This window comes from Leptodactylus fuscus, chromosome 4 (genome assembly GCF_031893055.1).
Source record: "Leptodactylus fuscus isolate aLepFus1 chromosome 4, aLepFus1.hap2, whole genome shotgun sequence".
Lineage (NCBI taxonomy): Eukaryota > Metazoa > Chordata > Amphibia > Anura > Leptodactylidae > Leptodactylus > Leptodactylus fuscus.
Genome location: NC_134268.1, coordinates 85,963,207 through 85,977,241, shown reverse-complemented (window position 1 = coordinate 85,977,241; position 14,035 = coordinate 85,963,207). Strand labels below are relative to the sequence as shown.

At 38.5% G+C, this 14,035-nt stretch overlaps 1 protein-coding gene across 3 annotated transcripts in view; it reads right to left on the bottom strand.

Annotated features, from left to right (window-relative positions):
• Window positions 1-14,035, bottom strand: part of MYLK4 (myosin light chain kinase family member 4) — a 123,166-nt gene that overhangs the window by 29,431 nt on the left and 79,700 nt on the right. For all 3 annotated transcript variants that reach the window (XM_075270747.1, XM_075270748.1, XM_075270746.1), the window contains 2 exons: window positions 5,600-5,696; window positions 4,136-4,700 (listed from right to left, as the gene is read on the bottom strand). In XM_075270747.1, coding sequence (XP_075126848.1) covers window positions 4,136-4,700; window positions 5,600-5,696 — 662 coding nt within the window. The remainder of the gene's footprint in view (window positions 1-4,135; window positions 4,701-5,599; window positions 5,697-14,035) is intronic.

Below are 14,035 nucleotides of genomic sequence, written 5' to 3'. Positions count from 1 at the left end.
CTGGTGGACCCTATTGACTATAATTGGGATCAGTCGGATGTCTTTCACTATAAAACTGATTTTCAGCACATACTGCAAAAGAGTCTCCAATAAAGACACAAATGAGAACGTAACCTCACTTTGCTTTTTGTTATTTTTTTATTTTTGCAGCATTTTTCCCCACACCTTTTTCACAGTATTGTATGTAAGTGTGTTTAATGCATGCATGAAAGCATGGGACAGGAGTATATAATGTATATACATTATGTACCGTATTTTTGAACTATAAAACGCACTAGACTATAAGACGCACCTAGGTTTTAGAGGAGGAAAATAGGGAAAAAATTTTTAAAGCAAAAACTGGTAAAATATTTAATATATGGAAGTTGTAGTTTTGCAACAGCTGCAAGGCCACATTGACAGGTGGAGCTGCAGCTGTACGGGGATGCATAGAGCGTTTTTTTTACTGGGTCAGATGTACATTTTAGTTATACCATTTTGGGAAATGTCTATTGCTTAGATCACCTTATATTTAAATCATAGGCAAAACAGTGAAGAAAAAAAAATGACGATTTGGCACTTTCAATTTTGATGTTCGCCATACAGGAAAAATATTAGTAGACTGTAATTTTTGGACACAGGGATACCTAAGGGTATGTTCACATGGTGGAAAATGGATTCCGTGTGTGAACATACCGTGCAGCTAGCTGCAACGGAATGCCGATGTAGTGCAGTCGCGGCATTCCGCTCCGAATTGGGCCCGAATGAATGGGCCTAATTGGGAGGGAGTATCGCGCCGCGGATGAGTCAGCCGCGGAATCCGCGCTAGGATAGGTCATCTCGCTTCTTTTTTCCGCTACTAGCTAATGGAAAAATGAAGCGAGTGGCTCCCATTGAAGTCAATGGGAGACGTTTTGGCAGGTGGATTTTGAGGCGGATTCCACGTCAAAATCCGCTGCCAAAAAACTCTGTGTGAACATATCCAAATGTATGTTTCACAGTAATTTTCTAGTTTTATATGTATTCTAGAAAAATGAGGTGATTTAGAAGTTTTATGTATTTATTTTATTTTTTTATTTTTTTTTTAACTTTTTTTTTTTTTTACTATCTTATTAGCCCCACCTAGTGGGCTTCAATGTACAATCATTTGATGGCAAGTCCCACAGACGGCAATACAAGTGTATTGCCGTCTATGGGAGACTCTCTACATTACTATAGTGGATGGTCATAGACCAGCCACACTTAGTATGACAGGCCTGGGAGCCTTTAATAGTCTCCAAGCTGTCACAAGATCGGGTCGGCTTCTACGACCTTGCCATGCAGGAGCCGGCCTGCAGCTTTACCAGTGTGGGGACCGGCCACAGGGGGTATTTTTAAACTTTGGAGGGAAGGGGGGGACTTTAAGTACTAATTCCCACGATTAGAGTCTGATCATGGGTATTAGTTCTGGTGTTCTGCTGTACGTTACAGCGGAAACGTGGAGACCCCGTTGCTATGGCGAGTGCTTTACAGCCCCGGCATCTGCTGTAATAGAACAATGGATGCCGGGGAGGGTATTAGCTGCTGGGGCCCGCAGCATTGCCACACTCCTGCGGCTGCAAGAAACCTGCAGCGGTAGGAGCTTGGCGATGCTGTAGTTCCGCTCCTCCGCCCCCTTATAGTCCACATTCGGACTTTAAGACACACCCTTATTTTCCTCCCAAATGTTGGGGGGGGGGGGAGTGTATCCTATAGTCCAAAAAATACGGTATGTACATTTTGCACACTAAGTTTATTAATATTATATTGTATTGTTCTATTAATATATATTGCCTATTATTTGCATGCATGGTTTGCAGGTAAGGTCTACTAATTTATTAACAGGGAAAGTTGAAGAAAGATAATAATTCAGTTATAGATTATGTTCAGGAATGGTAGATTTGCTTTGGCAATGCATAGTACAATACATAGGTAGAGTTTTCAAAATTCCATCCCCATTTAGTGAAAAAATATTCCACAAAGATAAATAATCATGATGTAAATGATCAAGTCCACAGCACATTTTTGTATTGTGGAAAAGACAGATTCCTTAGCCAGGGTAGGTTTCTCTGCAATCTGCAATTGTAAGGCTAAGCTTAAGGCCCCACATTGTTGAAACATAGCGATGACGCTGAGCGGTGAGTAATGCCCCCAGTACTAAGCTATGGATGAGTACTGAATTCAGCACACTGTCGGCTTTCTAGCGGTATATAAAACCACATGTGCCCGAGGACATGAAAGGTCTTCCTGTACCTGTACCTGTAGGTGCAGACATGTTTCCTATTCATGGAATACAATGGTAAAAACAAAGGGGGATATTCAAGACATCACCAGTGGGATAAATGAAACGCCTGACGTGCGTTTCGCCCTCACTCGGCTTTCCTATTCCATGAATAGGAAACATGTCTGCACCTACAGGTATGCAATAGTGTTCCTATTGAGGACACTTTCTTCTATAGTATGCTAGCCATATAACTACTGTTTGATATAGTGTGGTAATATTAGTGACTACTTGTATTGACTTTGGCTACTATTCATTTATTGTTCATATAGCACATGTATGGTGACTTTATATAAATATTTCTATCTTTCCTATTCCAATATACTTGTGATATTTGGGGTTTGTTCAAACTTCATCCGTGGGAGGGTTGCGGTTATCTACTGCCACATTATGTGTGGGGGAGATTTTTCTCCCTTGTCTGTCTTCTCGTTTCATGTATATGTTTTTCTTACTTTTTGAGATATTTATTAATAAAACTATATATTTTAGTATATTCTTGTGCTCTGGGTTATTTTTGGTTCATGTTCTAATTGGTTCTAGGGCCATTTTTTGTTACTTTGGTTGTCTTTTTATTTAGTTTTTGCCTGAAGTTAAGGCTCTATTTTGTTTTGCTCATTTTTGTGCCCTAAGTCAAGGTTTATTTATTTTCCTGGTTTTTTTTTTTTCCTAAATAAACCAGTTTGCTGCACATTTTGTGTCCCTATCTGTACTATTTGGGTCCGTACCACTGTTTCTACCGAGCTAACTTCCCCACCATATATATAGATATAGCATCATGAATGTGACTGTATCATTAACTGAATATTTATAATGTTAATGATGTATAATGAAAATACTAAAGATAAAGAATGTATATATTGTGAGAATAAACATAAAATCTTCTATATATTCTACAAAACTTCTCTAATTCCCAGATGAGCAGTAGCACTCTTTGGAAAGCTGGCACTATGAAGGGCAATTACTCTGTGTATAGAGATCTATAGAGCGTAAAGTCCTAAGAGAAATTAGTAAATCTACTAATGAAAGTACAGTATATTGAAACAATAATATAATTGAAGTTTCTTAAAGGGATTGGTCACTATCAGACTAATACTGAGAGACCAATGTTATTGTTTGTATAATGAAAAGTTGTACAAACAGCATCACAGTTTTCTAGATATCTGCTTGCTTTTATTCATTCTTCTTAGTTTCAGTGGTTAAAAATCAGCCCATGGTCATGTAATATACAGTCCACGGTCATGTAATATACAGTCCGTGGTCATGTAATATACAGTCCATAGTCATGTAATATACAGTCCATAGTCATGTAATATACAGTCCATAGTCATGTAATATACAGTCCATAGTCGTGTAATATACAGTCCATAGTCATGTAATATACAGTCCATGGTCATGTAATATACAGTCCATAGTCATGTAATATACAGTCCACGGTCATGTAATATACAGTCCGTGGTCATGTAATATACAGTCCATGGTCATGTAATATACAGTCCATAGTCTTGTGTATGGACAACCAAGTGTAGAGCTCGTTATAGTCACAGCACAGTATCAGACCTCTGCCTGGTCACAAGCCGTGCACCTGTGTGCTCATCACATGACCATGGACTGATTTTATCCCCTGGGAGTAAGCAGAATGAATGACAGTAAGTAAAGATCTAGAAGACTGTAAGGAACTGATACAGAAAATATATTGGAAAATTGTATAAGTTTTAATTAAACAAACAATAATATTGATCTCTCAATATTGGTCTGAAGTGGCCAACTGCTTTAATATTTGGTAAAATATAGACTTCATTTAAAGTAAGCTAGAATAATCTGCACACAAGCAAAATAGTGAATACAGCTTTTCCTTACCTTTCTTCTATAGCTGTTTCTTCAATCGCCTCAGAAGATGGGCATGGAGAAAGACGATCAGATGTGTCAGCACCACCAAGTAGATCTGATGCTGGTGTTTCTAAGGAGTCTTTTTTTATTGTACTTTTATGTATTTTATCATCCTCCTTTTGTTCGGAGATAATTTCTTTGTGCTCTTCATACTTCTTTTCTATTTGTATACTTGTTACAACCTCAGATACTAAATATACAAGTTTTTCTTCTTCCTTGTTCTCTTCTTTACGGTCATATAGTTCTTCTATCACATCAGCTTTGCTTCTACCCTCTGACAATACTTGAGTAGCTTCACCACTCACACATACAGGCTCCTGATCTTCTTCCACATAATAAATAATAGGAGTGCCTCCCTGAGCAATAGCTGCAGGATGTGAGTTTGGAATATCTATTGATATAAAGTTCTCTTCTTCCTTTATTTCAGAAGACTTTTTCTTAACCAATATAATAGATGCTTTTTCAGCATTTTCTCTATTGCGTTTTTGGACCTTTTCTTTATAGCTGAAGGACTGTGTCTTTTGGATAGATCGCTCTAAAAGCAATGACAGGACAGCAAGCGTATAATAGCAAGTCTGATTAGTATGTATCTATTAGAGCAGCTCTTCTGACAGGTCTGTTTGACATATTTTCTATTAAATATATATATTTATTATAACTCATTATTACCAAACTTCATGTTCATATTCTGACACAAGCTGCTGTCCCTATACAATATCAGACTATATAGGAACATTCCCAGTAGGGTTAGTGCTATTGCTATTATGTTTTTCTGTTATTATATGTGTCACATGTACATTCACTGAAACAGACATTTCAGAAGAGCTCACAGGTCATCTGTAAAGCATATGTCCAAAGGCCGATTGACATGTAGTCAGTAGCAATAGCCAAACAAAACAACACTGAAAGCATTATTACCAAGCTTAAAAAGCTAATGCAGCACCTAAATATAATATTATATTAGAACAGATATCTGCTTGGTATAATCTACAGAACCCGTAACATGAGACAATAGGTAATTCGGAAAATGCAATAAGACTGACACCTACTGGGCTCTAACAACATAACATGAATGGATTACACTTGCTATACTTCTTTCACGGTTGTTCACAGAGATTTTAATTGTAAATTTTGTTATGCTTTTTTGAGCCAAAATCAAGAGTTTGAAGAAGAATGGAAATATAAAGGAGGCTCTTATAATTTCCCTTCTGCAAAACCCACTCCTGGTTTTAGGCTCAAAAAAGCAGCAAAATCTGCAACAACAAAAAAGACCTCTTATCCGCAACATGTGGCCTCAGCTTAAGCCCCCATTTATCAAATCAAAACTTAAAAAATGGCAGCAAAAAAAATTGAGCAAAAATGCATAGTGTTTTTCTGCAGTGTTTTTCATTGTATTTCACATAGAGGGTGAATTTGTGATGTCCTTTGAAATACCTGCATCAGGTGGCTTCTTTTTCTTCATAGACTTTGTTCCCTTAAAACCCAAAGACGCATTTTTCTTCTTTTCACTTGCAATTTGATCATTGATGATCTATGGGAATAAAAAAACATTATCTTTAAAAAAAAAACGAAAAAAAGTCATAATAAATGTAAAAACAACACATCAAATGTTCTGTACTTGTTACAGAATGTCTATATGAGCATATATAGCAATCAATTAATTGTGATCTAGAAAGCTAAATATGTATTTCATAAATGCACTGCATGTTAATCTTATGACATATTTTTTTTATTAATAAAAATATATTTTTGGACTTCCATGTTACCGTAATTTATTTAAAAACTATCATAATAGACTATGTGGTTTTTTTAAAAGATCACTTTCAGTATGATTACGCACAGGGTTCCCAATGAACAAGTGTTGCGCTGTGGCATTCAGGGTGCGTGTAGCCTCTCCGGGGATCCCAGGCTAATGTGGGCCCCTCAGCACTGCAGTATCATCATATTTAAACTAAGGCCCTGTGTTATGAGCCGCGGCCAAGAAGCACTGCAGGAAAAAACGCGGTGGAATTGCATTGCAGTTTTTCCTACAACACTTTTCACTGAAAATCTGCAGTTTTCCTCTGTGGACTTTCTGCTTCAATTATACCTATACGGAAACCAATGGTTTTGAAATTGTAGCATGTCTGCTGAAGATATTTTTCTGCAATATGCGGATGGGATTAGCCAAAATCCCATCCACTTTGCAGGTACTGTAAACTAATGCAACAAAATTGGTGTGTTTCCAGTATGTGGGGTCCTATCCTTAGAGGCGTTCATTCATGATCCAACAGATGGTAGTTTTGTGCCACTGGCTCATCAGGCAATTTTGAGGCAGAAAAAAACAGTAGTCTTCTTTATTTAAACTTGAGGCAGAAAACAGAGAATCACACCATTGGCAATAAGTGATAGGGCTAACTTAGGTCCTCTTCCTCCCTGCACAGTAACCTCTGCCTATGTCACACAGCGGGCCTATAACCTTCCTAAATAAATCAATAGGTTATGGTATCTACTTTAAAGCAGAAACTGGTGTTGTAACAGCCCAGGAAGATGGCTGCCCTATAGTCCTATATGGCTATAGTCATATTAAGAAAACAGAAGAAAGCAAATAATCAGAAAGTAAAATATAAGACAATAAATGTATAATTTATAAAAAAAAAAAAAATGAGATTTAGAATAACAAGATTCCCCTCAATTGTCCACTTAGAAAGGAAGTATTTAGTGAATCTACAAGAAAATATTTGCACAACACAGAGAAAGAACAATCTGTGTGTCATGGCTAATTCCCAAATGGTGTCAGCTCAAACAAAGGAAGGATTAGTGGTGACGATACAGATGTACAAGAAAACTGTTTCTCTGTTATCACTTGAGTTGAAAAAGAGAATATAAAAGGGATGTTCCCATCTTACACATTTATGGCATAAATACAGCTTATGTCATATATACCGGTATATAGTAGTAAAGTACCACACAAGCATTGCCTGGCTCTTTCTGTAATACTGAAAAACTCAATCAAGGCACTGGCCACATGACAGGATTTGATACAACAGATCAGGGGTAGGCAACCTTTGGCACTCCAGCTGTTGTACAACTACAACTCCCAGCATGCATACTTGCTCTGCTGTTCTGGGAACTCCCATGGAAGAGAATGGAGCATGTTGGGAGTTGTAGTTTCACAGCAGATGGAGTGCCAAAGGTTGCTAACCCCTGTAATAGATGAATGTCTCTCATCTATCATACACTTCAGCACTTAGAAAAAGAACTCTTAGAAAAAGAAAGGAACAAATAGAAAAAAAGGGGGGGGGGGAGGGGGATCAAGTATCCTATCGTAAAGTCCACCACCGGTTTCTAGGTATATGACGAGGGTAATATGAAGAGCTGTAGTTACATGCCTATGTCCCTTTTACATTTTTCCAAGTACTATGCATATTCATGCAGTGGTTTATGTATATCTAATAGAGAAATTCATGGTACTGAATCTTCATAACCTGCAGTTGTCCATTTTATTAGAGTAGGTTTATTGGAAATCATACATAAAAAAAATAAAAAGAAAAGGGAATGCTAACTGGGTTATGTGACCTTCCACAAAACTCCCACCTTGTATGTTCTTAGACTGAAAGACAGGAGTGGGAGTCAGACATTAGCTATAGCTATAAAAAGAATCAAGGGTTACAAGTGACATGGAGCTGGCATAACTTGAGTGTCTCATTACCAAGTCACCCTCATGCATATGTTCATTGACTTTCATTTATCAAGCACAGGCTGCGTGAGAGTGTTCTGTTTATTCCAAAAGGCTACAGAAGAAGCATTACTTTTAGAAAATAGTATCTATCTATCTATCTAATATCTATCTATCTATCTATCTATCTATCTATCTATCTATCTATCTAATATCTATGTATCTATCTATCCATCATTTTTATGCTCCCCAGAAAACTGTACATTTGAACAGTACACTTAGCTTCCCAGCAAACATTAGTAATTTGTATGAATACTTGTCAGTGTTCAGTTTCCAAATGTAAGAAAGCAGTGGAACCGCACACTCATATGTTGAGTTGAGGTGCAAGCAGAAAATGGGTCCTCCGACCCTGTCAGCATCCAAAAAAGAAATTATCTGCTGCACACTCTTGATTCAGTGATGAATAAACAAATAAATTTATTGTGAAGTTAACATAGGTTGATGCGCCATGGAAAAAACGGTATTTAGGTATAAATGAAAAATTGATCCAATGTTAAGCAGGGACGTTTCAGTCTAATGACCATCATCATGCCAGATCAATGTGTGAAGTACAACGAGCCTCCATGGCGAGTGTTCAGTTTCCAGGCAGCACCATCACAGGGAAAATTAGGCACTGGATTATCAGTTTAATGCAGAACAGGACAGGCAGGGGCGCAACTACCAGGGTAACAGCGGCTGCGGCTGCCACAGGACCCGGAACATTAGGGGGCCCGGCAGCAGCTGCTATCGCTGTGGATTATTTATTTATCTATTTAATAGGCTGTTACCTGCTGGAGTATCTCCAGAAGGTAATGGACCCTATTTACTTACCGGTCCTGGCTCCTGCTCAAACTCTTCCCCTTCTTTGGAGGCTGCTGTGAGCAGTAGGGGGAAGGGTAAGTAAGGCCGTTGGCCTGAGAACCCTACAAACAATATCATTATACTCGGGGGTCCTTTCAGAACCCCTGAGTATAATGGTCGGAGGCCCTGGGGAGGAGAGGAAACATAAAAATCACTGTTACTTACTTCACCTGGCTATGGAAGGCTTCAGGCTGATGCAGAAATGCCACGGCAAAAAAATGCTGTGTTTTACCCGTACAGTTTTTGAAAGTTGCAGTTTGTCAAATATACTTGCCTACACACTCACATCAATTGCCATAGGCAGAAAGTCTGCAAAAACTCTGAGAAAACACAATGAAAAAACTCTGAGGAAAGAAACGCCACGTGTTTCACTACATGGGTTCTTAGTTTTAGGCCAAGGCCCCACGTTGCAAAAACAATGCAATTTGGAACTCAACATTTTACAGTACCTGTTAAGTGCATTGGATTCTGGTTAATCCCATACACACATTGCAGAAAAATATCCACAGAGGAAATGCTGTGATTTCAAAAACCGTCGTATGAGGAAAACTCTGTGGAATTTCTGTGAAAAGCGCAATGTAAAAAAAAAAAACAATGCATTTCCACCGCAGTCTTTTCCGCAGCAATTTTTGGCTGTGCGTCACTATGTGGGGCCTTAGACTAAAGGATGCTCAACACACCTGCTTCTCCCAGTTAGTCACTCACTGGAAATGACAACATATTTCACACTTTATTGGTGACATTCCCAATTAAATGATCCCTCAACTTAAATACTGAAACACTAGATATCCTCTGTAGTTCTTAGATATTTCCACTACTGACACAGCTATAGGATGATTCAGATACCATAGACTGGTATAAGAGACAGTAAGGTGTCAAGAAATAGGCTTATGGAAAGTAATGCCCCTAGATTATTACTTCTCTTCTGTTCTCAGACATCCCTAGAGGACACGTTGGTCATAGCTGTTTATAGCAGAAACACCTTTTAAAAAACAGAAGCGTGGCCCATATTTCAGCCGCAGAACCTGTGAACTAGTGGCTCTTTATGTGGACTTTCTGCTTCCATTATACCTATAGGGAAATTGCTGGCGTTTCTATAGGTGTAGTTGACATGTTAGGATTTACAAAACCACAACGGCTTTGGAAATCACAGTGTGTCCACTGCATTGATTTTCCTGTGATGTGTGGATGGGATTCACTTGCAGGTACTGTAAAATGCTGCATTTTTTTTCACCATACAGAGAGATTGAGATGCTAATTCACTGAACCCTAGGTCTGTCTGCCTATAAATGTACAAAATCATGCCTAAACACTTAAATATATTACACTAACAATACATAAGGACATTGAAAATACACTTTGACGCCCCACGTAGCAAAATGCAGCAAAAAAAAAAAAAATACAGAAAAAACTATGGTGGAAACGCATTGAGTTTTTCTCTGCGGATTTCCTTCCCTTATTAAACCTATAAGAAAACAAGAGCATTTATGCAGGTATACATTTATTTCCTGTATTTTACAAAAAGGTGTGTGTTTTAAAACACAGGTTTTCCTCAATGTGCAGATGCAATTAAACAGAATCTCATTCACTTTGCTGGTACTGTAAAATGCTGCGTTTTTATTCTGTGATGTTTCTGAAGCGGGAAAAACTATGTGTTTCTACATTGTAGGGCTTTAGCCTTAAGAAAACTCTGCAGACTTTCAGTGAAAAACGCAGCAGAAAAAATGCAATACCTTTCCGCCATGGTTTTTTTCACAGCGTTTTTTGACTGTGGCTCGCTATGTGTTACCTAAGGAGTTTTACCCACTAGTGACACTTATACTCTATGCATTGGATAGGAGATGAATGTCTGGTCACTGAAATCAGGGGTCTGTAAGTGCTCTTTATCTCCTGCAGTGATGTGCGTGCTTGCATTATGAGACACATGGCCTTTGTTGGGTCAATGTTCTATTTGTATAGGGCATTCATAGACTCCTGGTCTTGTGATTGCTGGGGGTCCTGGAGATCAGACACTTATTCTGTGTTCTGCAGATTTGCAATAAATGTCAGCAGTTTGCTACTGTAGCTTAAGTCTGATTGTAGCAGATGAGTTTATTCCATACTTGACACCGAACTTGGCTAGGTAACAGGCCCTCCACATCACCCAAATACTGTATATTATGTAAATCACTGGCAAAGATGTATTAGATTCTCTTCATCTGTAAATGTTATTTATACAAGAACTCGTATTTCCAATAATGTCTGGGCTGTACAGCTGCAATTTAGGTCTTCTGGAATAATCCTAACACAGAACATTTGGATTCATGTACAGTATATCCAGTGGGAACAATAGTTGTCTGTTCCTTTTTACATCTGACCAGAGAAATAGCAGTGAATTATTCTCTAGTCTGGTTCCTACTTTCTGAGAGGTGATGAGTGCAATAGCACACTTTCCAGAGGACAAAGTATGCCTGAACAGACGTCAGTTTACTAAGTAGCCTATCATGTTCTCTCATGATGCGTTTGGGGAATGTGCTGCCTACACACACACATCAATCTTCAGAGTGCCTTAGATAGTTTCACACTGCTCCAAAAGGATAATATTGTAAAGTGTTATGTAACAACATGAAGACGGCAAAAGAAGAACTGGCGCAAACAGCACATCATTCTTGGGTAGATTTTATAGAGAGAATTCCATATATTCAAGACAAAGACGTTAGAAAGTTATTCACTATCATGACTCAAATCCAATCCATGAATATATACCATCAGCAAACTTTACATAAATGAATAGTACAAGGAAAGGTAGGAAACCTTGTAATATATGTAAACCAAGAGGTGTCTCTTCTTGTTCTTATCAGGCTGTTTCCCCTTTCTCTGCGAAAACGACTTTCACTGTAAAAATCATTCCTCTATAAGTCTTGAGATGGGCTACAGGTTACTTGACTTAGATGATACATATCTACAGAAATCTATGGAGAAGGGAATTGGGGAACAGGAAATGCAGGAGATAAACAGCTGAAAAGAAACTATATCATAATCAAAGCATTTTCCTCACATCAGTACATGCCAGTGGTTCCTTATATATGTCTTACATGTCATGCGGCTCACTTCTGAGTCAGTGAGAGGGCTACAGAGCAGGTATGTACCTACTGTGTACATCTCACCCCTGGTTCACACTAGCTTATGTATTCCATCCGGGCAGAGTCCGCATGGAGACCCCCCAGATGGAATACAATCGCAATTGCAAGCGCTGTGCTGTTAAAGAGCACGGACCCCATAGAGTATAATGCGGTCCGTGTGCCTTGCCGCGCACTGCCCGCACGAATGTGAAGGCCATATAAAGACCAAAAAGCGTGTTACTTCTCATGTACACACAAATAGCAACTTATCCTAGGAAATCAAAATAAATTACGAGTATACCTTAAATTATATATTAAATTATTGTCTTTTTTTTTTTTAAATGGAGATTGTGAGCCCCACATAGAGCTCACAATGTACATATTTTTTTCTCCCTATCAGTATGTCTTTTTTGGAATGTGGGATGGAAATCCATGCAAGCACGGGGAGAACATGAAAAATCCTTGCAAATGTTTTTTTGCCCTTGGCGGGATTTGAACACCAGGACTCCGGCGCTGCAAGGCTGCAGTGCTAACCACTGAGCCACCATATGGCCCCTTGAAATTATTGTCTTTCATAGTTTACCATATAATAGTTATACTGTGTACAGTTATACTACACTACAGGGGTCCCCAAAGATACAATGGCTTAAGGATGCAATATTTTCAACACTCAATTGTTTTTTCTTGACCATGGTAACTTGAAACTATGCAATATACAATGCTTAGCTGAGGGTCCCAACAAATCAGCATGGTGATTTCACTGGTAAAACTACTGTATTAGTGAAGCGCATGCAAAAACTGGCTAACTAGTAGCGCCTCTATACAGTATAGTGCAGTAGTAGATGTTCTGAACTTTTTATCTGTGACAGGATGAGTTGTTCCTTTGAACACCAAGTGAGAACAGCTCTATTTTACTTTTCAGATGCACTGTATATAGTTTACAGGACCCTGTGAAAGCTCATGTCACCATCACAGAGTGATTTATAGCTTCCAGCAGTGCTTTCTGACTTGTGTGTATCTAGATTAGCTATATGATGATTTTTCTGTAATTTAAATTTTTTCATATTTTCTCCAGTGACATATTTTCCATGGTAGAATTTGAAACAGATATGTTTAAGGCTGTTAGAAAGTTAAATTTGAAGAAACTTGAAGAAGAGGTAATAGTAAGTATTTTGAGCCCAACAGTGTTTACCAAAATTATTGTGCTATATGAAAATTATTATTTATTTATTTTTTAAATATGCCTTTTCAGTGTCTTATATGTCATGCTAACTTTGTGTCAACAGAGATACGCACTTCCAGATACAATTTTTTTTTATTTGGGTATAAGGCCGGGTTCACACGGAGTATTTTGGCTCGTGATTCGGTACGTAGACGCCGTGGGAGCTTTTGCGGGCCGTATACGCTCCCATCGTTTTCAATGGGAGCCGGTACCGTATACGCGGCGCTATTTTGTGGCCGCCGCAAAATCATGGACACAGCAAGGATGAGAGGGGAAGAAACTATACTTTTTGTTTTTGCAGTATAGATTTAGAGGGACTGGTTTTTGGATGCCATGTTGCTTTTGCAGAATTCCGGAGGTGCCAGTAAAAAAGAATTCCCCAAGAAAAGACCCCCATTTTATAAACTATACCACTCAAAGAATTTATCAAGGAATGTGGCAAGAATTGTTAACTCTTCAATGTTGCATTCATTTACTTTTTAACCATGAATGCCCAGGTTGTGTCAGACATATACTCCAAAAACTGTTATGCAGGTTATTCAGGTTACAGTTTTCGAGTGAACAAGTAAGTAGGACACAACATACCATCAGCTGCGCATTCAATTCTGGAAAATAAATCTATGCAACATTAGGGAGGGAAAATGCTCAATAAGCCCTGAATAAATTGTTTGAGGTGCGCAGTTTCCAAAATTGGGTCACAAGTCTGGGGATTCTACTTTACTGGCATTTAAGGGGCTCTGCAAAAATGTCATGGTGTCCAAAAGCCAAATTGTCTAAAAACCAACTATACCTATGGAAACGCTGGCGTTTTCTGTACAGGTATAATAGAGAAAGAAAGACGATGGCGGAAACTCTGTGGACTTTCTGTGAAAAATACTGTGGAAAAAAATGATGTGTGTTTTTCGCACCGCTTTTTGGCAGCGCTTCGCTTTATGGACCTTTAGCCTGAATGAGTGAAACCGGATAAGTGCTCCAAACAAATTCTACCA